Genomic DNA, 27408 nt, shown 5'->3' with positions numbered 1-27408 from the left:
TAATCCACCTCAGGTATATATTATGTAATGTTTAAAATGCACAAATTTAGATTTTCACCTTGTTATTACGTTTCAGATCATTTAAGATGGCAAGTTCAAGATGCAATAAATCAATACTTTTCATGATTTACAAAGTCATAGAATGCCATAGGTCGTTTTAAGAGGGCGTAAACTACCAACCTACAGAAGTTTACTTTTTAATATAGCATTTCCTATGGCGAAATTGATAATCAAAACATCACATTTCAGCTATTTTGCCTATATGTCATTGTCAAAGATGCCGGATTTATGATGCTATAGGTATATAAAAAACCCTTAAAGATATGATCAATGCCTACCTCAGATCTCTTCCACAGGATATTAGCTACTATCCCACAAAATATAATTAAATATATAAGTGGAATTTTCGAAAATGTATAATTAAATCATCATATTGTAGTCATATGGTATTAACCAAGAGGGAGGGTTTATGATGCTATGACTGGCATGGAGGTGAGGACCTCAAAGAAAAACATTTAAGGCATTTTCCCCTGCTTAGCATGTCGTGTTTTCTGAAACTTTTTTTTATCTTCTATGTCGTGTTCGTGGATTTTCTCTGTGCGGCCAGCAGGGGTCGCTCCAGCCCGCTGCTCTGCTCCGCGGCTATAGTAGTGACGGGGCTGGTCCATATATAAAGCAGCGCAGGAGTCATCAGGAGGCAGAGGAGACTCCTGCAGCCCGAGGAGGAGTAGGGTGATGAAGGCTCGTCCTTAGGTCACACCGTAGGGGTTCTTCAGGCTGCTGTGAAGGTAAATCTTCATCTTCAAACTTAACTGAAGACCAGACTGACACTGAACATCACCTGAATGGCTCACCTTCCATTGACACATCTATGTGAGATCAAGTTCTCATCAGTGTGTGATGTTGTGTTTCTCTTATGTGAATTGTTTGGATGTTGTTGTTTTTTCATGTGCGCTTCTTCTAACATTCATGTTTTATTTTGATGCTTTGTCTGTTTTTTGCTTCGACATTCCTTGGTTGTTTGTATCAGATGTTTTCTTCACTTATGTTGTTTTTTTTTCTTCTTGATATTTGTTCATTTTTACCGTCACATGTGTTCTTATGTCGTCAAATTAGTTCATTGTAACTTTTGATGTGACATTTATTCTGTTTGTTTTTATCGTTGTGTTTTCTACCCATTGTTGCTTAAATTGTGTTTAGGTTTTTGTCAGGAATCTTTTTTCATGTTTCCTTCCCGTATATATTTTTCCTTTTATTATATATTCTTATAGATTATTTGAGATCATTGCCAAATTATGCAAGATCATGTGACTTGCTCGTGCAGCTCTCCACTGCAATGTGTTGTTGCATTGTTTGAGCCCTTAAGAGTCATGATTATCGCTTAGTCTTTGTGTAGTGAGATTTTGGAGTTTAAGTCCACTTGAGTCACAATGACTCAGAGATAGACTGACTCAATTCCTTTCTCCAGACTGATGGGCTCGACGATTAAGGAGACAATAATTTCCTTATGCCTTCTCAGTAGTATCTTAGCTTGAGCATGAGCTGCTCCCTCTGGTGGACTTGGATTTCACAACATGTATAAAAGACAAAAGATAACTTTGTAAAGCTCGATTTGACTTCCAGCTGAAGTGACTCAAGTGACTCATGGGTCAGATGAATAAGTGACTCAGTCTTTGCTAGTTTTATGTAGCGTCAGCTTCAATGGCTGCAGTGGTGGAACTCAATCTGAGATTTTGCGTAAAAATATCTTCCTGGACATGCACTTGACCTCCAACTCCACTTCCTATGTAACCTGAGTAAGACTTGAGACATCCTGCCCGCTAATCACATGACCAGCTGATGGCGTTGATGGAGTCAGTCTACAGGAAACAACTTGTGCTGCATGGTCAGAATGAAGAGTCGGGTTACCACCTGGTCTGGAAGAAAGTGACGGGCAGTGAAGTAAAACCACAGGTAACCACTCCACCTGGAGACTTGTTATGAAGGCGGTTACTGTGCTCACACACCTGTAAGCGTACACACACTAGCTAGCTAGCCAGTTTTCATATGTTCATTAGATTGACCCAATGCAGACACTTGATAAGAGGCTCCCATCAGTGGCGACAGAAATGTCAGGCTCAATCTGTAATGAGGTAGATTGCATCACTATGTCTGTTGACCTTCTTTGACGTTTGACCCGCAGACTTGCTTACGCGCCTCCAGGATGAGCGACATCTACGAGTCAGCGGCCAACTCTCTGGGTCTGTTCGGCAGTCCATGTCTGACCAAGGTGGAGCTGAGAGTAACCTGCCGCGGTCTGAGTGACCGCGACGCACTGTCCAAGCCCGATCCATGTGTGGCCCTCAACATGAAGTCGCACGGACAGTGGATGGAGGTGACGTTGATGGGATGATTAAATGAATGAATGGATTGGGTGAAGGTAGTGATGAAAATAATGATGAAGGAGTGATAATGATAAAAAGGTGTGGAAGATGATAATGATAAAGGTGTGAAGGTGTAAAAATGATGATGATGTAGTGCAGGGGTCTCCAAACTGGTCCTCAAAGGACCGGGGCGGTGAAGGTTTTTGTTCCAACCAATCAAGAGCACCCCCTTTGACCCAATCAGGAGACTTCAGAGTGTAATCAGTTGATTGTCAGTCTCGTGTTGCTTTCTAAGCTTAAACCTCATTGGTTTAACTGTACATGCTTGATCGGTTGGAACAAAAAACCTGCACCACAACCGACACCCCTGATGTAGAGGATGATGAAGGTGTTATGAAATAATGATGAAGTGTGATGAAGCTATCGATAAATGTATGATAGTAATGATGACGATAGAGAGGATGATGAAGATGATGGAATTGTTTGAGGTGATGAAGGTGTGATAATATTTACGACGATAATACAGATGTTATAAGGATGATATAAATGAGATGAAGATGAAGGTGTTATAATATTTACGACGATAATGAAGATGTTATAAGGATGATGGAGATGAGATGAAGATGAAGATGTGATATTAATGATGACAATAATGAAGATGATTAAGGTGTGATGATGATGATGAAGGTGTTATGAAATAATGAAGGTGTGGTGTTGATGAGGATGAGGATGTGATAATGAAGCTATATGGTGATAAACATAATGAATGCGTGTTAATAATGATAGCAAAGGTTTGATAAAGATGATGAAAGTGTGATGAAGATGATAATAATGAATGTGTAATATAATGATGAGATGATGGAGATGATGAAAGTGTGATGAAGATGATTAAGGTGTGATGATGATGATGAGAGTGAGGTGAAGTTGAGGAAGGTGTGATGTTGATGATGATGCAGGTGTAATGATGCTGATGATGATGTGATAATAAAGCGAATGATGAAGATGATAAAGGTGTGATGATGCAGATGATAAAGGTGTGATGATGAAGATGATAAAGATGTGATGTTGAAGATGATAAAGGTGTGATGATGAAGATGATAAAGGTTTAATGTTGAAGATTTTAAACGTGTGGTGATGGTGTTGGGGTGTGATAATGAAGATAAGGATGAAGAATATAACAAAGGCGTGTTAACAATGATAATGAAGGTTTGATGAAGATGGTAAAGATGTGATGAAGATGATAAAAGTGTGATGGAGATAATAATAATGAAGGTGTAATATAATGATGACATGATGGACATGATGAAGGTGTAATAAGGATGATAAATGTGTGATGAAGATGTTACGAAGATGATAAGGTGTAATAAAAATGAGGGTGATGAAGATGTGATAAAAAAGATAATGATTGGGACGATAAAGATAAAGTGAAGATGATCAAGTGCAAAAAAGATGATGATGAAGGTTTGATAATTACGATGAAGGTGAAGTTGATGGTGATGATGCTGAAGGTAATCAAGGTCCGATGAATAAGTAAGTAAGTAAGTAAGTAAGTAATTCTTATTTGTATAGCGCTTTTCTAGACCAGGGTCACAAAGCGCTTAAACAATCAAATTCCAATAAGAGGAAGTTGTGACAATAATGATGTTGACGAAGATGGTGAAGGTGTGATAATACTGATTATGATAATGAAGACAATGAAAGTGTTAAAATATTGATTGAATATAATGAAGGTGTGATGAAGAAGATAATGATGAAGATGTGATGATGATGTTGTGATAATAAAGATGACGAAGGTGTGATGAAGAAGATAATGATGAAGATGTGATGATCAAGTTGTGATAATATAGATGACGAAGGTGTGAACAAGAAGATAATGATGAAGATGTGATGATGATGAGTGTGTGATAATAAAGACGATGAAGGTGTGATTAAGAAGATAATGATGAAGATGTGATGATCAAGTTGTGATAATAAAGATGATGAAGGTGTGCTGAAGAAGATAATGATAAATATGTGATTATGAAGTTGTGAAAATAAAAGTGATGAAGATTTGATGAAGAAGATAATGATGAAGATGTGATGATCAAGTTGTGATAATAAAGATGACGAAGGTGTGATGAAGAAGATAATGATGAAGATGTGATGATGATGAGTGTGTGATAATAAAGATGATGAAGGTGTGATGAAGAAGATAATGATGAAGATGTGATGATCAAGTTGTGATAATAAAGATGATGAAGAAGATAATGATGAAGATGTGATGATCAAGTTGTGATAATAAAGATGATGAAGGTGTGATGAAGAAGATAATGATGAAGATGTGATGATGAAGTTGTGATAATAAAGATGTTGAAGGTGTGATGAAGAAGATAATGACGAAGATGTGATGATGAAGTTATGATAATAAGTGATGAAGGTGTGATGAAGAAGATAATGATGAAGATGTGATGATGAAGTTGTGATAATAAAGATGATGAAGATGTGATGAAGAAGATAATGATGAAGGTGTGATGATGAAGTTGTGATAATAAAGATGATGAAGGTGTGATGAAGAAGATAATGACGAAGATGTGATGATGAAGTTATGATAATAAAAGTGATGAAGGTGTGATGAAGAAGATAATGATTGAAATGCGATAATAAAAGATGATGAAGGTGTGATGAAGAAGATAATGATGCAGATGTGATGATGCGGTTTTGATAATAAATATGATGAAGGTGTGATGAAGAAGATAATGATGAAGTTGTGATAATAAAGATGATGAAGGTGTGATGAAGAAGATAATGATGAAGTTGTGATAATAAAGATGATGAAGGTGTCATGAAGAAGATAATCATGAAAATGTGATGATCAAGTTGTGATAATAAAGATGATGAAGGTGTCATGAAGAAGATAATGATGCAGATGTGATGATGAAGTTGTGATAATAAAGATGATGAAGGTGTGATGATGAAGATTATGATTAAGATGTGATGATGAAGTTGCTATAATAAAGATGATGAAGGTGTGATGAAGAAGATTATGATTAAGATGTGATGATGAAGTTGCTATAATAAAGATGATGAAGGTGTGATGAAGAAGATTATGATTAAGATGTGATGATGAAGTTGCTATAATAAAGATGATAAAGGTGTGATGAAGAAGACAACATGGTTATGATAATAACATGATGATAAAGGTTTATAATTAAAGATAATAACGAAGATGATGAAGGTGTGATGAAGATGATGGAGTGAGATGATAACGATGAAAGTGTGATGAAGATCAAGAAAGAATGATGAAGGTGTGATGAAGAAGAAGAAGATGATCATAAAGATGATGAATACGTGATGATGATGTAATGAAGATGATGTAGTGATGATAGAGTCACTGACAGAGCTGCAGTCCTGCAGGTGGACCGGACCGAGGTGATCCGCAGCTGTGTGAACCCGACCTTCTCTCAAGTCTTTACACTGGACTTTTATTTTGAGGAAGTGCAACGACTGCGCTTCGAGCTGCTTGACTGCAACAGCAGCCACAATGGACTCAAGGAGGACGACTTCCTCGGCTCAGTGGAGTGCACGCTGGGACAGGTGAGACGGGAACTCTAGCCACCTGAGAGTGAACAGAACATTAAAAAAGAGAATTGGAAAAAACAGACCAGTAGAAGAGATGCAGTGGAAGAGAGTAAAAAGAAGAAAGAATCTTAGAGGGTAAATAACTGACCCAGCTCTCCTGACTCCCTCACATTTTTCAAATGTTGAAGTTTTCCTCTCCAAGAGGCAGTAAGTCCCTCATCATCATGATTTTTAAAAATATTTATTACTTTATAAAGTTCTCCCCCGTCTGAAATGTCAGCGAACGAGAGGATATGAGAGCAAAGTCAATTATGTAATAATGACTTCATTCCTCCGCCAGCCAGCTGTAATCATTCCCCGCTGTGTTTTTAAAACTTTTGTAGGTGGAGACTTTTGGGATTAATGAGGCGCTGTGACAAACCTTAATGCTTGACCAGTCACTGCAGAGTTGGAGTGGGATCACTGAGATCAGCTGGAGATGATGAATAAATAGGGTTTTCAGGAGAAAAGAGACAGAAGTAGAAAGTTAGAAGTGTTTTCATAGAAGAGTAGGTAGAAGAGAGTCAGTATTTGTCGTGAGAGTCATCAGATAATGCCAGGGGTTTAGAGATTAAGAGCTGCATTTGACGCTTCTTGCTGTGAGGATCCTCTGAGCTCTGTTAGTCTGCAGTAAAGTTGACTCAGAGAGAGCGAGAACCCTCTCTCTCCTCCCTCACCCTCTCAACTACTCCTCTATGTGCCAGAGCTGCTGAGATCCTGATCAGCCAGCTGGTCCATGAAGCTGTTAGTGGCCCAAAGATATCCCCAGTCCGCTCTTCACTTCTGTGTCTTAATCTTTGTGTTCTAGTCTTGTGTGCATATATTAACTGTATGTATATGTTTGTGTCTTTATCTTTTAGTCTTACCATTTGTATCTTTCACTTACCATCTTTATTGCTTGTTTAATTATTATTGTATTTTGTACATGTATTTACCTTTGTATTTTTTATCTTTGTTTATTTTTGAATTTACATTTGTGTCTTTATCTTTTAGACGTTATACTTACTTTTATCTTTGTGTATTTTCTTTCTTTTCTGCATAATTATTTGTGTCTTTATCTTCGTGTCTTCACCTTGGTGTATTTTTGTGCCTTTATCTTTGCATCTCTGTCTTTGTGTCTTCATGTTTAAATATCTTTGTGTATTGTATTTATGTGTGTCTTTATCTTTGTTTTTTTATTCTTGTGTATTTATTTTATTGTATTGTTTTCTTTGTGCATTTTTTCGTGCAAAATTCTTTGTTTCCTTATCTTTATTTCTTAACCTTTGTCATCGTATTTTTACCGTTGAGTTTTTATCATTGTGTATTCAACTTTTGTCTCTTTATCTTTGTATCTTTACCTCTGTGTATTTTTATCTTTTTATTCCTAGTGGCTTCATCTTATTCTTGTGTGTGTTTCTTCTGTGTTTTTATCTTTTTCTCTTTATACGTGTGTTTGTGTTGTGAACTGTGTTTGTGTCTATCTGTTTATGCTCGTATAACTGTGTGTATTTTTTTTATCTATAAAGATATATTTTTCCATGTATTAATCTGTGTGTGTCTTTGCATTTGTGTAAGTAAGTAAGTAAGTAGTATTTATTTATATAGCGCTTTTCGAGACCAGGGTCACAAAGCGCTTTAACAATCAAAACAATACTCAAAACAGTACATACTTCAAAGATCAAGATAATACTGAGAACAACACAGGAGTTCGAGAAATTCAAGGAAAAGCCTGAACAAATAGAAACGTCTTAAGATGTTTCTTAAAGGAGTCAGTAGACTCCATCAAGCGCAAAGAGAGAGGAAGATTGTTCCAAAGCTTAGGAGCAACAGCCTGAAAAGATTTCTCTCCTCTGGTCCTGAGCCGTGTGCGTGGAACCATAAGTAGATTCTGATCCACAGACCTCAGAGACCGAGCTGGGGTGTAAGGCTGGATCAGATCAGTGATGTAAGGAGGAGCCTGACCATGAATAGCTCTGAAAGTAAGAACCAGAATTTTAAAGTTGATCCTGAAAGAAACTGGAAGCCAGTGAAGAGTTTTAAGGATCGGAGAAATGTGAGTTCTTCTACTTGAGCGGGTCAGAATTCTCGCTGCAGAGTTCTGAATCAACTGCAGACGAGACAGCTCCTTCTTGTTAAGACATGAAAACAAACTGTTACAATAGTCCAGACGAGAAGAAACAAACGAAAAACAATTTTACTTTATTTACTTTACTTTACTTTACTTTAATTGTATTTTAATTTTACTTGAAGTGTGTGTCATAGTTTCATTGTGTTTACTGTTAGTTGTGTGTATTTTATCTCTGCATTGTTGTACCTGTCTACAAGCCTTTAGTTTTTGTGCTTTTGTCTCTTTTTGTGTCAATGTTTCTGTTTAATTAACCTTTGCTCATCAATGTGTGTGTTGCCTTTGTCTTCTTATATGTGCGTGTGTGTGCTTTTGTGTATACGTGCGTGTGTGTGTGTGGGTCTGTATGCAGATAATCTCACAGAGAAAGTTGTCTAAAGCTCTACTCAGACCCGGAGGCAGTGTTGGAAAGACCATCGTCACCGTGAGTACAACCAAACATCCTCTCACCCCATTAACCTACTTCCACTCATCACATCTTCTGCTCACAGATCTCTGCTGAGGAGCTGACAGGAAACGACGACTACATTGAACTTTCCTTCAGTGCTAGGAAGCTGGACGACAAGGTTCACTGATCCTTCTCACTGCGATCTGTTCTTCAGACAAGAAATGTTCAGTGGGTCTCATTCATGAAGTGTGAGCAGAACGAATTTGTGTGTACTACCTGAACAGGAATATTTTGGCTTTTATAAAAATGTTAGTAGTTCCTATCTCGTTGTAGCTACTACCCAAATTTACTGCACTGTTCCTAAGCATAGAGTTTGTTTAAATTCATGAATAAATTAACATTTCAATTCACTTGCGATTTGTTATGTGAACAATATGCGGCTGCCTTTGTATAACAAAAAATAAAATATATTAAATTCAGCTAAATGGGTTGACAATTACCAGGTTTAATATCCAAATTATCCTGAATTATCTATGTAAATGGTCACAATACACAATACACGATTACAGATTATTCTACACAATGAAGCGAATACCTTTATGTGCTTTAGATTTAGATTTACTTGCTCTTCATGAATGAGACCCAATATCTTTAGCAACGGTAGCATCTTTAGCTGTTTTATCTTTGTCTTATTTAGCTAAAGCGTCTTTGGCGATTGCAGATTCTTAACCACAAATCTTGGGCATTGTTTGCTTTATTCTCTTAAGTGATGAGCTTAAGCAGAACTACCTTTAGGATTGTTGACTTTAGCAACATTAGCCGTATCTTGTTTAGTTTTAGCAGTGTTAGCTTCTGCGAGTTGAGTGTCATCATCTGAAGAATTGTAACTTTGCACTCTGCTGAACTTACCAAAGAAGGAGTTGTCAATAGCAGCAGCAGCTTCTCTGAGCAAACATTGTTTGAACTCATTTATGTGTGTGTCTTAATGTGTGTGAGTGTTATTCCTGTGTAACCATTTTCTGGTGTGAGTGTGTGTTTGTCGTTGATGTGTGTGTGTATTTACCTTTGTGTATGTCTTGTGCTCCTCGTCCAACAGTAACAGGAGTCCTCGTATCTTCTCAGGACTTCTTCAGCAAGTCAGACCCTTTTCTAGAAATCCACCGGGTCAACGACGACGCCACCATGCAACTGGTCTACAGAACTGAGGTATCACCAGAACCACCTCTGGTTGTGTTTACTGCAACAACCTAGACTTTGACAGATATTTTTTTCTCAGACGGTGATGAACAACCTGAACCCAGTTTGGAAAACATTCAAAGTTTCTCTCAACTCCCTCTGTAGTGGAGACCATGAGCGCAAGCTGCAGGTGACATGCACACATAAAAATCCCAAATGACCTGGTCATCGCGTCTGACTCTGGTTCACTCCCCATCCTCATACTTCTTGACCTGATGGCTGCATTTGACACCATCTCACACCCCATTCCTCTCCAAATACTCTTCTCCCTCAGCTTATTACTCCATCAAGGTATCTGGTTACTAGTAGGGCATAGCTATAAATGACCCTGGCCTTGTTTCTGCCTGTAAGATGACTCTTCAGGACTTGCCTTAAGGTATTTGGTTTAAGGTATTCCTCGTAGCCCGTGGTTTGTGGTTACCATTTGCCTGTGGTAAGCCAAAGTATCTATCTATCTATGCCAAAGTATTTGTAGGACTGTTAAGGTTCTCGTTCATCCAGGTCATGGTTATCCAAAGGGATCCAAAGCAAGGCAACTGGACAGAGTAGTTATGGGAAGATGTTTCACCTCACCCAAGTCACTATTTATGTTGCCCAGGTTTCTCCCCCTCCACACCCACATGTGACCTTAGACTGTTGTGGCAGACTACAGTAAAGTTGTTAGTGTCTGACTCAAGCCAATACAGTGATTTAATTAGAGGAACTGAAATCTCCTCTTTAACAGAGGTGACTCCATTGTTAGAAAATTGATCTTTTGTGTGTGTGTGTTTGTGCGTGTTCTTCAGTGCACAGTGTGGGACTGGGACTCAAATGGAAAGCATGACTACATTGGGGAGTTTGAGGCTTCATTCAAAGAAATGCGAGGAGCCATTGAAGGTCGACAGGTGAGTCTCACATGTGATATTATCCACAACAGATTATAATAAGGTGAAGAGGAAAGTGGGACCTCGGCAGTGGACAACATTGCTGTCTATGGCTTTTGGTCCGAAGGCGTGTAGGTGGAAAGCTGGGGTCCAAACTTTTATTAGGTGTAAACACAATCAGGCAAATAAGTAAATCAAAGGGCAACTAATGTTCTGATTTAAGTGTGTCTTAAATAGACCTTGGACCTATTGTACTCATCAGTATGTGTCTCTTTGTACAAAACTCTTTTAATTGAAATATTAGCATTAGAAAATGTGTTTAAGCCCCGCCCACTGAAAATACTTAGATTTCTCGAGATGGAATCTTGTTTACCATGATAACGCCCACTCTGCTGTGATTGGTCAAGCATCTGGGTTTGTCACGCAGCGTCGTCAGGTCACCACCGTCAAGGGACTTGTGGTATAAACAAAGTGGCCGGAGGAGGAGTGAAGCCAATTTTTTAGTCATATTGGACTCTTTATAACTTTATAAAGTAACAAAACAATTCCTCGCCAGAAAATCTTGAGAGTGGGTGTGCGCCTTTCCCCATAACAAAAAATCCCAAAACATTGCAGATTTGATCTCGTCCTATTCATTTCTTATGGGAAATGTATCAGTATTGAACAGTCACATGTATGATGTGGCCACTGACAACAGTCCCATGTATCATGGGGCCCCTGACAACGGTCCCATGTATCATGGGGACCCTGACAACAGTCACATGTATTTAGTCTCTGGTCATAATATGTCAGTCTCTGGTCATAATGTTTAGTGTCTGGTCATAATGTTTCAGTCTCTGGTCATAATGTTTCAGTCTCTGGTCATAATGTTTAGTCTGTGGTCATAATGTTTAGTCTCTGGTCATAATGTATCAGTCTCTGGTCATAATGTTTAATCTCTGGTCATAATGTTTCAGTCTCTGGTCATAATGTTTCAGTCTCTGGTCATAATGTTTCAGTCTATTTACTCCCCTCCACGAACATTCAACCATAATCCACCACACTCATTGAAAACCCTGAATTTTTCTAAAATCACTGTCATTCAAGTGTCACAGTTGAAAAACTACACATTTTAGGAAACAGGTTCAAATACAACTAAAATACTCATGACTTGTGCCCCATTCATTCCTTTGGGAAATGTACTGCTTTGCTCTGCACAAGAGCTCACTAATTAAGTGAGGAAGTACATGAGCGGGAATTTAAGTGAGCCAATGAACGTGTGAGTGAGTGAGTAAATCATTCATAAGTGAGTTATTGACAAACACATGTGATCAAACACACCCTGAGATGGACACATAACAAATACACAGAGACAAACACACAGATACACATATATAAACAAACACATACAGACAACCAAATAAACACAAACACACTTCAACAAACAAACACAGAGACAGAGACATGATTGAAATATACATAGACAAATACATGTAATCAAATACACACAGACATAAACAAATACACACAGACAAATACATGTACTCAACCACACACACAGACATAAACAAATACACACAGACAAATACATGTAATCAAACACACACAGACGTAAACAAATACATGTAAACAAACACACAGACATAAACAAATAAACATAGACAAACACATGTTATCAAACACATATAGACATAAACAAATACACATAGACAAACACATTTAATCAAACACACACAGATATAAACAAATACACACAGAAAAACGCATGTAATCAAACACACACAGACATAAAAAATACACACAAACAAACACATGTAATCAAACACACACAGGCAGAGACAAATAATCAAACAAACACAGAGACAGTCATATTGACAAAAACACACAGACAAACAATATACAAACATATTCACACAGATATGAAAAAATACACACAGACAACCAAATAAACACAAACACATGTAATCAAACAAACACAGGCAAGCACATGTAATCGAACACCCACAGATACAAAAAAAACACAGGCAAACACATGTAATCAAACACACACATAGACAGAAACATTAACAGATACACACTGTATATATATATATATATATATATATATATATATATATATATATATATATATATAACAGATATAACTGTCAGCTTCCTGCCAACCACAGAGCCAGATTGCCCGATTAGCCTGTCCAACCTCTTGACACATTCCCAACCCAGCACACCACAGCATAGTACAGAACACCAATTAAATAGTGTTTCATTAAAAGTGTCAGATCATTCCAAAGTTACCTCAAGACAATTTACAGTTTAACTAAGACTAAGGGAGCAAAATGTGGAGCTCTGTGAGAGATGGAGAAGAGAAGTGTGGGTTTAAACTTCTTATAATCCTCCTTCAGCAATCCAAACCTATAGTAGCATAACAGAAGGGTGGTTCAGGCAGAGCCTGGGCCCGTCCTTACCATAGACTTTAAAGTCAAGTTTTAAGATTACACTTATACATAGAGAGAGTGTTTGCCCTCCAGAACATCCTAGAAGGTTGAAATGTTTGGATTAGATCTGTGATGTTTGTTGATGCTCAACCATGTAAAGCTTTGTAGGTTACGAGAAAGATCTTAAATTGTATCTAAATTCTACTGGAAGACAATGTGAAGGGGACGGCACAGTCTTAGTCAGAACAAAAGCTGAAGAGCTCTGTGAGACTCTAGGCATCCTGACTTAAGATAGTTAGAGTGGTCCATTCTGGGGGTAAAAACCATAAATGAGCTTCTCAGCCGTCCAAAGGAAGGGAATGCTGTTTTTTGTGTGAGTTAAATGATCATAGTCCTGATCATAGCAAACACCCCAATTCTTAAAGCTCAGAGTATTAATTAGTTTGGGATTGTCAAAGATATGGTGGACCAACTAGAAGAACTTATATGTTCTAACATCAGTAAAATTATGTTTTTGGTCATCTAGGACTTGATATCTGTATTGCATGACTTTAATTGTTTCATCTGGCTTCATAGACAAATACAGTTGAGTGTCATCAGCACATCGTAACGGTCAAGGTTTATAGAATGTCTTCTGATCAAAGTGCTTTGTGGACGCATATAGATTGTGAATAGAATCAGGCTAGGTACAGAACCTTTTGGGACACCATAGCTGACCTTTTTTTTTAGATTCTTTAGAAGAGTCTGATGGGTTTCGAGATCCCTGATATATGACCTTAAGAGAAATTATTGAGCTTGAAATATTTCCCAGACAACATGTGTGGTGTCACTTGTGAAGCACAACTTCCCTCAAACACAAAAATCAGCTGTAATATTACGATCAACACCGTAAGATCCTCTGCGTGAAGAGGTGAAATTGCCCATGTTCTATCTTTCAGAACCCTCAAGACCTGCAGTGACTATTACTGGACCTGACTGAGTCGTCATGGATTTAAAAAAGACTGGTTCCTTATCGAGTTCCTTGTTGGAGCATATGGCTCTGTTGATAATGAAGGCTTCTGGATATTATCAACTCTTCTGTTCTGAGGAGATGATTACATACAATTTAAGCGAGTCAGAACCGACCCACTCAGCTGCTGCTGTTCCACACAGACCAGCTGGTTCTAAATCTGCTTGTGGGTTCAACTTTGTCTGTGGTCTAACTCCTGAAGTCAGTAACACAAGTGAGACACACATCTAAGTGACTTGTGAGGACCACTGTTGAATCCCTAGTGACTTGTGAGGAACGCTGTTGAAACCTTAGTCACTTGTGAGGACCACTGTTGAAACCTTAGTGACTTGTGAGGACCATTGTTGAAACCCTAGTGACTTGTGAGGACCACTGTTTAACCTTAGTGACTTGTAAGGACATCTACTGAAACCTTTCTAACTTGTCAGGACATCTACTAAAACCTTAATTAATTAATTAATTAATCTAAACTTGAGGTGCACAGACTTCACCTCAGGGATCTGATGTCTTCTTACAATGAGATGGTAGAAACTGCTAGATCTGATTACATCAGAAAACTGCTAGCAGCAAATAAGAAAATCCCCAAAGTGTTGTTTGAAACGATTAATTCTCTCGTTTCTCCCGCTCCTCAAATCAAGCCTGTCTTCTGTGAAGCTGACAGCAATGCATTGTTGAGATTTTTCTTGGCAAAATTAAATTGATCAAAGAGAAAATCTCTTCCCCTTTGTTTGGAACCCCTACTGTTTCTGAGCCCCTCTCCTCCTCTTGGTCTTCCTTCACTGCTGTATCTTTGGGTGATATTTCGGCACTAGTGAACAAGATGAAACCCTCCACTTGTTCAGATGACGTCCTTCCTTGTAGGCTTTTTATCAAAGTATTTGATGTAATTGGCCCCTGGGTTACCAATAAGGGTGAACCGCTCCCTTTCCACAGGGGTTTTTCCCAATGCATTTAAAAATGCCATTGTGGAGCCTCTACTCAAAAAAACAGGCTTAGACCCAACTGAGCTCAGTAATTTCAGGCCTATTTCTAAGCTCCCTTTCTTGTACAAGATCTTGGAGAAGGTGGTTTTTGAGCAGCTGTCTTTGTTCCTGGATCAAAGCGACATCCATGAGAAGTTTCAGTCTGGCTTCTGTAAACATCACTCTACGGAGACAGCTTTATTGAAAGTGTCCAGTGACATCATGATGTCGGCTGACTCGGGTAAATTCACTGTTCTGGTTCTCTTGGATCTGTCCTCAGCCTTTGACACCGTTGATCACCAGATCCTGCTGAGAAGACTGCGGGATGAAGTGGGACTGTCTGGGTCTGTGTTAGAATGGTTCTCATCTTACCTTTCTGGGCGCAGTTTTAGTGTATCTGCCAATCAAATGAGGTCTGAATCTGCAGATCTGTTGTGTGGAGTCCCTCAAGGTTCTGTTCTGGGTCCTTTATTGCTTTTGCTGTACTTGATTCCCTGTACTTGATTGAAATCATTCAGAGATTTCCTCATGTTTCTTATCACATTTTTGCTGATGACATTCAGCTGTACTGGTCTTTTGATCCAACTGAGCCCCAGAGGCTGAACTGACAACTGAGCTTAGTCAATTGTTTGCTCTGGTGATTGCTCCTGATGATAAGATTCCAGGGTTGAGTCAGTACTTGGGTGACTTAAGTCAGCCTGTCAAACTGAGCCTGAGAAACCTGGGTGTTGTATTTGATAAAGACATGCCTCTAGTTCAACACTGCAGAAAACTAACCAGAAACTGTTTCCTTCAACTGAGAAAAATCTCTAAACTTGGAATAAGTTGTCACAACATGATCTGGAGCTTGTAATCCATGCGTTTGTGTCTTCTCGCCTGGACTATTGCAACAGTTTATTTTCATGTCTAAACAAGAAGGAGCTGTCTCGCCTGCAGTTGATTCAGAACTCTGAAGCGAGAATTCTGACCCGCTCCACTAGAAGAACTCACATTTCTCTGATCCTTAAAACTCTTCACTGGCTTCCAGTTTCTTTCAGGATCAACTTTAAAATTCTGGTTCTTACTTTCAGAACTATTCATGGTCAGGCTCCTCCTTACATCAGTGATCTGATCCAGCCTTAATACCCAGCTCGGGCTCTGAGGTCTGTGGATCAGAATCTACTGATGGTTCCACGCACACGGTTCAGGACCAGAGGAGAGAAATCCTTCCAGGCTGTTGCTCCTAAGCTTTGGAACGATCTTCCTCTCTCTTTGCTCTTTATGGAGTCTACTGACTCCTTTAAAAAACAACTTAAGCGTTTTCATTTGTTCAGGCTTTTCCTTGAATTTCTGGAACTCCTGTAGTGTTATCAATTTTATCTTGACCTTTAAAGTATATACTTTATTGAGTATTGTTTTGATTGTTTAAGCGCTTTGTGACCCTGCTCTGGAAAAGCGCTATACAAATAAAAAATGTTGACAAGGTCCAGCAAGGTCTGACCAACACATGATCCCAGTTGGGGTTCCTTGGAGACTTTCCTAGGGAGGGAGCTAAACACTCTGTAAGTTGATTAGAGGTTATAGCTGAGATCCCAACTTCTGTTGAGAGGAGGGTTTTCAGCCTAGTTTAGACGGCGTCTTTTACTCCTCTTTCAAACTGTCTTTCCCCTCTGGCTGTCCTCTAAAGTCCTGTGTCTTTTTAGTGCAGATGGAAAGCAGAGCCCAGGCATGAGGTAGTGGCTCTCCTGTGTTGAGCCTGTTCTTGCCCCTAGCAGGATATATACTAGCTGCCATGACCAGCTCATTTGGAACTGTAGAAACGGATGAGAGGTGAAACCTCTTCCTAGAACTCTACACAGTCCACTTGAGTCACTTTCGAACCACATGGATAACCATGACCTGGATAAATGAGAGTCTACACGGACACATCTATTAATAGCTTAGAGTCTACAAATCACATTCAAAAACCTAAACTAAAAGCTTAGTAACTTGTGAGGACCTCTTTTGAAACCTTAGTGACTTGTGATTACCTCCACTGAAACTTAAGTTACTTATTACTAGTGTTGGAAGTATAATGTTACTACGATTTCAAAAGCCTTGTTACTCGTTACTGAACATGGCTTAATTCAGTTAAATTACCTCTCTTGATAGAGCAGTAGAGTGCCTTGTGAAAGGTGGACAAAGACGTATTGGCTTAAGGAAGATTTTTAACTCTTTTAAAATAAATCAACAATGAATGCGTGGATGAGGGAGACATGAAGAAGAAACATGACGCCTGTTAACTTTCTTTACACCTCATTCACACACTTCAATATTTTCAATGACAATGGGATTACTCTTGTGAGTTCAAGAATGTATTATATTTTAAAACTAAATGCTTTACACTTTAACTGGGACACTGTAAGTAAGTAATTTTTATTTATATAGCGCTTTTCCAGACCAGGGTTACAAAGCGCTTAAACAATCAAAACAATATTCAATAAAGTATATACTTTGAAGGTCAAGATAAAACTGATAACGCAACAGGAGTTCCAGAAAATCAAGGAAAAGCCTGAACAAATAAAAACGTCTTAAGATGTCTTCCATGTCTACTGACTCCATCAAGAAGACTCCATCAAGCGCAAAGAGAGTAGACTCCATCAAGCGCAAAGGGAGAGGAAGATCGTTCCAAAGCTTAGGAGCAACAGCCTGGAAGGATTTTTCTCCTCTGGTCCTGAACTGTGTGCGTGGAACCATCAGTAGATCCTGATTGTGAGTAAAGTGAACTGTGTCACTTCAATGAAAAAAGTAACACACAGGAAACACATAGAACATCCGTCTGTCATGTGATAAGGCAGATGATGATTTTTTTTGTGAATTTTACATTGTGGGCTTGACCAATTCACTGTTGTCTGTGCTATCTTGTTTTACGAAGCAGTTGAATTGATTTAACCCTTTAAGTTTTGAATTGTTTATTATTGTTCTTTAAAAAAAATGTTTTGAATCGTTTCGTTCTATTTTATTGTTTTCATTTAATAGATTTGTACGATCAATTGAAAATAAGTAAAAATTACTTGTGTGTTTAAAATCCTATGGGCAAAAGAAATTGAGGAAAAATTGTCAATCTGTATTGGCCACAAAAATTATGATCGTGCACCCCATATTACATTTGTTTGAATAGTTTTTGTTCATTGAATTTATTGTTCTTAATTTTTGTCTGAATTTATTAATCACAACATCCATAATCTTTACCCCTCTCTTACAGATAGGTTACTTACCCTAGTAACTAGATACTTTGAAAGTAACAGAAAATAACTGAGTTACTTTTGAAAGTAATAAAAAATTGGTAACTAAGTTACTATTTTAAAGTAACTGCTTATAACTTGTGAGACAACTGCTGAAACCTTAGGGATTTGTGAGGACCTCTACTGAGACCTTAGTAACTTGCGAGGACCTCTAGGTGATTTGTGGGGCCCTCTCCTGAAACCATATTGATTTGTAAGGCCTTTACTGAGACCTTGGTGATTTATGAGGACCTTTAAGTTACTTTTTAGGACCTCTACTGAAACCATAGTGATTTGTGAGGACCTCTTCTGAAACCTTAGTGACTTTTAAGGACCTCTACTGAGACCTTTGTGACTTGCGAGGACCTCTCGTTGATATGTGGGGCCCTCTCCTGAAACCATATTGATTTGTAGGGCCTTTACTGAGTCCTTAGTGGTTTATGAGGACCTTTAAGTGACTTGAAACCTTAGTGACATGCAGACTGGTTTCCTACAACAACTCTTACAACATGATGTTAATGACTGCAATGTGAAGGTCATGTCCTAGTTATCCAGGCAACGCCTGCACAGAACCTCAAGAATGTCTGTGTGTGTTTCAGGTGCAGTGGCCGTGCATGAACCCAAAATACAAGGTCAAGAAAAAAGGCTACAAGAACTCTGGGATCATCATCCTCAGCCAGTGCAAGGTAACAGACCAACTATTTTGCCCTGTTTAGTCGCTTCGAACACAGACGTTGTTAACCATATCATGACTCCTGTTACACCTTTTTCTATCAACTTACAACATGACAGAAGTCTAACTATACATGACATACCAAACTGATGAATCTGAACGTTTTGTCATATTTAAAATAACAATCTCATGGACATTTATTCATCACATGGACTTGACAGGTTAGTGTCCATGTGTTTTAGTTGCAGATAGGAAACATGTGAAACATGTCCTCTAAAGGCCTTGACACACCGCCGAGATTACTGTGCATCTGACGCTGACTGGCAGTCCCTGTGGTGTGTCTCCCTCAGTCTGGAGTCGGACGACAAAGATGTCCTTTCACATGCATCCAGCGTACATTATAACATTGGAACACATCTCATCACCTCCTGTTTCATGTTCTAATTCATTTACCTTAATGTCTTGAATTGTTGTCCTTTTCACATGCAACCTTTCATGTGAGTCACCTTCCCCCTCATCTCAACATTTGTAGATTCCATTATCACTGTGTCTTATTCTAACATGGTCATTTTGTGGTAATGTTACAGAAGGACAATATTGTTGACGTGACTTTAATGATCATTATAGATAATAACAATTCTTACCCTATATCTTGCTCCGCTGAGCTGCCGCTCTGAGATCCATGGCTTCATCAATCCCACTTAATGCGTTTTTTTCTTCGACGTCTTTCTTCCACAACAAGATGAAAAAAGGGCTGACAATGCCAGTCGCTTTATATTCGTGTGGTTATCCATCGTATTTTTATTTTATTTTTCGTTCAATGGGTGAAAACATAGACCGTTCTCGACTAGTCCTAAAGCATTTCCGGTTTTCCCTTCTTTGTGGTGTCAACCCAGATGATCACCTCTGCAGCGCCACCCGCTGTTATGGGAGATTATTATGTCTTGCACATGCGCAGAACGTACACTTTTGCAGACAATTTTTTTGGTGTGTTCCGAGGCCTTTTTTTTTAGGGATGAGGGCAGACTACGTCAAACCACACAGGACTGCCCGACGTCGTCAGACGTCCAGGCCTTTACTCTCTCTCAGTGAACTCATCAGTGTGTTTTTATCCAATCTAAACGTTTTCCTTTCCTAGAAACTGTTTGAATAATACAAAAAGGCGTGTCACTCTTGACATATGTGCAGGCAATTCTGTGTTTCGTTTCATTAAACGGTCATAGAGGGTCGTCAGTGAACCAACTTGTGTCAAGTCTTTCACTAGACTCTCAGGAGAGTCGTATGCAGCTAACCCATTGCCGGTAGCTTGGGGGGAGACAGAATGAAATCAGGTTAAGGCTTTGGAGATTCCATCACCATCTTCAGCCTTAGGTTATTCTGACCTGAATCTGTCACAGCTAGCAGGGGTCAAGAGGTCACGCCATCCATAGGGGAACAGGAGAAATTCTTCTCCTCCAGGTTTACTGACTTCTGCTCTGAATTACAGATTCTTACTGAATTAATGACTTGAGTTTCCCCTCTAACTTGTCTGATTGCAGCGAATAGTGTGGTGACAGACACACAAGTTAAGTCACTTTTGCTGTAATGTAGAATGATGAATAAGTGATGTGTTCATGTCTACAGATCATCAAGATGCACTCATTCCTGGATTACATCATGGGAGGCTGTCAGATCCAGTTCACAGTAAGACACACACAAAAAACACTTACATAAAAACAGACTCACAAAAACAAAGAGGCACAATGAGACACACACAAACACATGCACTCACACAGTGACCAACACATATTGACACACACACACTCTGATTGATACACAGACACAAACACGTACAGTGACATACAAGTACTTGTGTGTGTGTGTGTGTGTTTGTGTGTGTGTGTGTGTCACTGTTATGAGTCTTCTCTGACCAGGACTGGGTCCTTGTGTCCCCTTTCTGGCTCTGTTGTTGCCATGGCAACAGTAACCAGGGCAACATCATCCGTCACCCCAGTGTCCCAGTTACTGCCAGCTGTGTCCGACCAGCAGAACCAGCAGAACTAAGTGGTTTGGTTTCCCCGCTATCTTGCTGACAGATCCGGTCCCTGAGGGAGGAACTGGGTTCTCTAGGCAAACCTTGATCTGCAGCAGGGAGCAGCCAGACCAAATTCTCTTCTTCAACTTATCAGATGCTTTTCTCAACAGAAGTTAGAACATAATCAGACTCGGCTCTTTGTGAGACAAGAGCTGTCTTACCATGTGTTAGGGTGTCGTGCCATCTTGTTGTTATGTGTCACAGTGTGTTTTCATGCAGCAGACAACAACATGGGAGTGTTCCAGTGTTTTACAAATACAAGCGTAGTACAGATGAAGCACAAAAGACGTGGTTGTGGGTTTGTAAACCACCACAGTGGGGCATATTTAAATAAATGTAAAGCAGGATTATTGTGGCTGGGGGCTCACAATAAGACCCTCTCTCTCCTTATTACACTCTGCCTGAAGCGCCGACATGTGTAAACACGCAGCCGACGCAGCGTCTGTGGTGGCTGTTCACGCTCATGTGTGGCAAAAATAAGTCGAGCAAAGGGGAACAAACACGCCGTGTCAACAGTCGGTGTGACGGATCGTTAAAAGAAAACCTGAGGTTAGAGAGTTCAAGAAGTGGATTCAGACACACAACTGTGACACTACCACAACATCAAATATATGAAATTGTTAACACCCACAGTAAGGTTTCAATACATTTGTCGGCTGCAGGTGTGTTGTGTTATTGTTCCATCTGTTGTGTTTTCTGTGTGTGTGTTATTAAAGTTTTACAATCTGCTGTTAAAATCTGGTGTTTGTGTTGAAGTTGTGTATGTTTTTCAGGTGGCCATCGACTTCACGGCGTCAAACGGAGATCCTCGTAACAGCTGCTCGCTGCACTACATCCACCCGTTCCAACCCAACGAGTACCTGAAAGCTCTGGTGGCGGTCGGAGAGATCTGCCAGGACTACGACAGGTTAGTGTTCCAGACGGGAAGTTGTTCCCAGACGTCTATTTGCCCTGGCCTGACTGCCTGAATGAGCAAGTTAGGTAATCAGATCGCTCTACTATTCTCTTCTTCTCCCATCTCAGTGACAAGATGTTCCCGGCGTTTGGCTTCGGTGCTCAGATCCCGCCGGACTTCAAGGTAATTTACCAGCAGCTCTCAGCATGATCTAGTCAGTGGGGGAGCAACAATCATCGTCACCCCTCCTCCCTCTGGGGTCTGTTTTTTTCTGAAATGCAGAGCAAACTGAATACATTTTGATACTCTTCATTCAAAATTTTGCACACTTATAAAATCAAAACATTTCTCTCCCACTTTATTCTGTCATCCACACAATCAATCCTTCCATTCATCCAATTAGCTTCTCATTTGTTCTTTCATCCTTCCAGTTACGATGCATTCATTTTAGTCCAACACGTCCATCCAGCATTCATCCCTCCATAATCTATTAATCCCAGAACTTTCCTCTTATAAATACATCTAATCCCTCTCCAGGTCTCCCACGACTTTGCAGTGAACTTCAACAAGGATAATCCAGAGTGTGCAGGTTGGTTTTACAATCAGATGTTGGAATCTATTAGAGACTTGGACTAGCTCCTCAGACAGAAAAGAAGCATCTGGATGTTGTTGTTGTTCTTCTGTAAAGACTTCCTGGGACAACCTCAGTCCTGGTTCACCCACTGCATGACCTTAAAGGTGAGGTCTAATGGGACCAAGAGGAGCCGTTGTGGCTCTTCATGAAGAAGATAAAGAACCTGGCCACAGTATGGGACTCTGACGCAGATGCAGGTCAGACACCAGCCCCAGAAGGGTCCTTAAAGGGCACCTAATGTGCTGATTTAAGTGTCTCTTGAACTGTTCTAGGACCTCTATTATACTCATCAGTATGTTTCTTTTTGCACAAAACTCTAATTTAAAAAATATATTTATATTAGAGAATAAGCTTAAGGCCCGCCCACTTAAAATGCTCTGTTTCAGCTGAGACTAAATCTCGCCCACTCTGCTCTGATTGGTCTCAAAAACACGAGTTGCACAAGGACTTAAATTTCCACTAAGCCCTTAAACTCCCGTTTTGTACATTAAAAACGAATAATAAAAATAAGGTTTGCTGCTAAATTTACACATTTACAAAAACACCTATAGGCAGAAGTAACTCTCACCATGTTTACATTAATAATTATTTTGTTTCACAATTAACATGTAGGTACTTAACCGATTTAGGGCTTCTAGGAGAGGACACCAGAGTCAGAATGTATCATTTAATCCATGATCTCGTTTGGCGAGATTTCAGACGGGAGAGAACTTTATTAAGTAATAACTTTAAAACGGAGCAATGTCATGATGAATGACCTACTGCATTTGGAACATGTGAATAAGTCAGGAGACTTGGGTTTTCACATTAGGTGCTCTTTAAAGCAAAACCACACACTTGTGAGAAAAGTTAGAGGAGAAAATAAAAAATGTGCAGATCATCAATTTAGAGTAGGATGAGCTTGTAGAGGAGGAGCTGGGATGTAGGTTAGGGAGCCAAACAAGTTTGTTCAGCATTCATCCAGAATATACTGTTTTGAACCAGCTATGGTAAAATTAGATGTTTGTGGCGTTCCAGAACAGCTTGAGGCTGTGTGTTTGAAGGTTGCACAACTTGTTCCGATGAATTATGACCATCAACGTCATAGCAATTACAGTTAGCGGTCAGAGAGTCTCCACTGGATCCCCGCCGCACCCCTCAACTCCCTCCTCTAAACCCAATCAGCAGAGAAGTCTGTGACAACTTCCACAAGAGAACTCACTTAATTACCATGTCCACGATGAATCTACATGGACCAAATGTCTCCTCCACCTTCACCTTCCGCATTATTCAGGGTCAGGTCTCAGAGGCAACTACTTCAGCAAGGAGAACCAGAATTTCCTCTTCTCGGCTACATTATATCCAATTCTTCTCCCGAGGCATTCCCAGACAAGCTGAGAGATATACAGGTAGTGTCTCCAGTGTTTCTTGGGTCTTCCCTGTTGTCTCCTACCGGTGAGACATGCCCAGAACAAAATCCCAAGTGAGGCGTCTAGAAGGCATCCTTTTCAGATAACCAGTGGACTACATGTTTCTTTAAAAATGAATCAAATATTCATACTTGTATTAAAAATGTACAACAGTCTTATGTTTATGTCTCTGTCTTAGGTATTCAGGGTCTGGTGGAGGCATACCAGGCATGTCTCCCAAAACTTCAGCTATACGGGCCCACCAACATCGCCCCAATCATCCAAAAAGTTGCCCACTCTGCATCACAGGAGGTTCACACCAAAGAGGCCATGGTGAGGCGTGGATAGTTGTTGTTAGCCAGTGTTTAGATATGTAGTATCATCATGTCTTATTTTAAGAATCTCCTCTCATTGCAGCAATACTTCATCCTGCTGATCCTGACTGATGGCGTCATCACCGACATGGCCGACACGCGTGAAGCCATCGTCCAGGCTTCGCACCTCCCTATGTCCGTCATCATCGTGGGCGTGGGCAGCGCGGACTTCAGTGACATGCAGATGTTGGATGGTGATGACGGGATCCTGCGCTCGCCAAAAGGAGAGCCGGTCCTCCGGGACATCGTCCAGTTTGTCCCGTTTCGAAACTTCAAGCATGTGAGTTTTCAACCTTATTGATAGTGTTATTCTTTGTACATGAGCTACTTAGCACTTTGGACCGCAACAAAAGGTCATAATGTTATGGATAATGGCCTTAATGGAAATAATGTTTTAAAAGAAAAAAGGTTCAGTCATTTAAGCGAGGGAGACTTGATGGCAGGGAGTCTGCAGACACATTGATGTGTTAACAAGTTACTGATGAAACAGCACCGCTGAGTTTGCCGTGTTTGCCCTCCCGGGTCTAATCTGCATAAGGAGCCTCAGAAGATAGAAAGTTAGCTCTGACAGCAGACAGGATAGTTTGTGTTGAAGAGGAGGAGGAGGCACACATAGACGTGCAAATTTACGCACACACAAACCAAAACTGCTCATAAAATCACAACAGGTTAGAATCAGCTTCATTCTGATTCTGGCATGAGTCACATCTACTTCCTGGTTAGTTGGATTTACTTCCTGCTGAGTCAAAGCCAGCTCTTTTGACCTCAGGAGGAAGCGTACCTGCTGACCTCTCTCTCCCTCTGTCTGTCTGTCTGTCGATCAGGCATCCCCGGCAGCCCTGGCCAAGACTGTGCTTGCAGAAGTGCCCAACCAGGTAGTTGACTACTACAACAGCAGGGGCATCAAGCCCAAAGTGCCAACAGAGTTTCAGTCTTCCAGGCCTTTTGGACCTTGAAGGATGGCCCGGCCCTTGCTCATGTTTACCGTTATTATGTGGTTTGTGGTGTGACGAAGGTTAAACACTCAGCATTTTACCAGTTGTGTGTGGCATCCTGACTAGCACTAGCATGTTTCTGTCTTGCTATCATGGTAGTGGGTGCTAGCTTGTGGTAGAGTGTCAGTGATGAGCCCCCTTCACCCACAGCTTAGCCGAGGTGTCTGCTTTATGCTCTGTGAGAAGGGGGCTGACGACTTTTTACTTCTCTCAGCAGACCAGAGTTAGCGAATAAATGCTAACTGTAGCACATTTAGCATCTGCATGCGGGACCAGAGAGGCTATCACATGAGAGCCCATGTTCAGGTTTTAACAAGACTCAAGCACAATAAAGACTTTAACCAATAGCCCGACACGCTTCTCTGCGGACAGCATGGTGGCAGGAAGCGGGCCGTGATGGAATGCAACTACCCACCACTTTTTATGAAGGTTTGTTGATAAAGCATTTTGGACAGATGAGTGGCCTTCAATACGTGTTCATCTATACCGCATCCTTGAGCAGATGCATGGGCCGTGTTCCTGCATGAAAATCCAGGAGCGTCGGTGTTACCGAAAGCAATGTTGACATGACCGTGTGACAGGCCTTTGGTGCATGTCTACATGTGTGACCCCATAAAAATATCAAAGACTGTCAAGATAGACCGGTCTGTGTTGCAGCACCTGCCTTCTCCCTCAACCTGCTGCTGACCAGTCACTCAGGTCTTTGACAGGTCAACGAAAAATTACTTAAGCCTTTATGTGTCACTGGCGTGTCTCTGAAGAGTCTTAGATCTGTCTGACAAGTCACTCACAGATCTTTGTTGAGTCCCTTAAGGGTCTGACAACTGACTTTCAGGTCTCTGAAAAGTCACTGATGGATCTGACAAGGTCAACGGCTTAAGCAGAAGATTAGAGGGCAACTAATGTGTTGATTAAATTAATCTTGGACATCTATTGTACTAATCAGTATGAGTCTGTTTGCACAAAACTGTTTTTATTATAGATATTTACGTTACAAAATGTGCTCAAGCCCTGCCCACTGAAAACCCTGTTTTTTTTCTTAAGGTAAAATCCTGTTTACCATGACCATGCCCAATCTGCTTTAATTGGTCAAGCATCAAGGTTTTTCAGTGCAGCGTCTTTAATCCCGGAAGTCTCCACTTACAAGGGACTCAGGAGGAGCAAAGCCCATTATTACATTATAATGAGCTCTGTTCTTGTAACTTCGTTCTGCGAACTTGATTAAGTAATAACTTTATAACTGAGCATGGTCATGATGAGGGACTTACTGCATCTTCGAGAGGAAGACTTCAACATTTTAAATGTGAGTAAGTCAGTAGAGTTGAAGTTTCACATTAGTTTCCCTTTAACAAATCTGCCAAGGGAGTCTTCAGTCTGTTGTCAGGAACTTCCAGCGACAGGATGAAGAGATGAAGGTCAGGTGTTGGTCACATGTTTTGTGTGTTGTGTAAACATGCAGTATTGTGTACAAAATGATGGAAAAGTGAGTGAAAATAAAGTTTCATCTTTGGCCTTAATCATCTGACCTTATTATTACAATGTTCAGTTGCACAATGAGTCTTACATGCTTTGTGTTTGAAAATAGATGGATGGATGGATTGGGTTTCAAGCTAACAGCAGACAGTAGTTTACAAAAACAACATAAAAACATGAAAAAACTTTTAAGTCGACTGTATTGCGCAAATAATTCAGGATTGTGATGATGAATAGGTTTGATGAAAAGCTGAAGACAATTTAACTGCTCTGAAAAACAAATATTGTCAGCACATGAGTCAATACACAACCAATCAGTCAGTGGACACACAGGAAGTGACTGGACGCTGCATCTCAACAGGCGATAAATCAAAAGTTCGTGGTCGACTTGTTTTGCAACAATCAAGAAAGGTTTTCAAGGAGGTGCTTTGAAGCGACGCCTCCCGCTTTCTGATTGGTTTGATCAGAGCCAATCCGTGGTAAAGAAGGGCAGGTCATTGAAGCTCAGAAAGCATTTTCGCTATTATCGCAGCTCAAGCCTCTCACTGTTTACCTGACTCTCAGATATTATTAAAATGTCAGTTACCACCAGAAAGCTTCTCAATACCTGGCTTTAACTGACACTGAGGACAAGTTGAGAAATTATTTTTTCCAGCAGCAATAAACACATCAATCCAAACAAACATCCATAAATAAATGAAAAACAATTAAATAAATTAATTCA

The 27408-nt window shown here is 40.0% G+C and overlaps 1 protein-coding gene across 1 annotated transcript; it reads left to right on the top strand.

The window, feature by feature from the left end:
* Window positions 1–748: 748 nt before the first annotated feature.
* cpne4a (copine IVa) lies at window positions 749–26700 on the top strand. The gene is made up of 16 exons (XM_087812212.1): window positions 749–788; window positions 2183–2374; window positions 5757–5936; window positions 8420–8491; window positions 8559–8633; window positions 9578–9661; window positions 9732–9821; window positions 10477–10575; window positions 18778–18864; window positions 20475–20534; window positions 21699–21832; window positions 21949–22003; window positions 22358–22409; window positions 24042–24175; window positions 24260–24496; window positions 25041–26700. The coding sequence occupies exons 2-16, from the start codon at window positions 2204–2206 to the stop codon at window positions 25170–25172; spliced, it is 1662 nt and encodes a 553-aa protein (XP_087668338.1). The 5' UTR covers window positions 749–788; window positions 2183–2203; the 3' UTR covers window positions 25173–26700.
* The last annotated feature ends 708 nt before the right edge of the window (window positions 26701–27408 follow it).

The sequence above is a fragment of the Callionymus lyra genome, chromosome 17 (genome assembly GCF_982586985.1).
Source record: "Callionymus lyra chromosome 17, fCalLyr1.hap1.1, whole genome shotgun sequence".
NCBI lineage: Eukaryota > Metazoa > Chordata > Actinopteri > Syngnathiformes > Callionymidae > Callionymus > Callionymus lyra.
The sequence above is the reverse complement of the archived record's forward strand: the minus strand, read 5'-3'. Positions and strand labels throughout refer to the sequence as shown.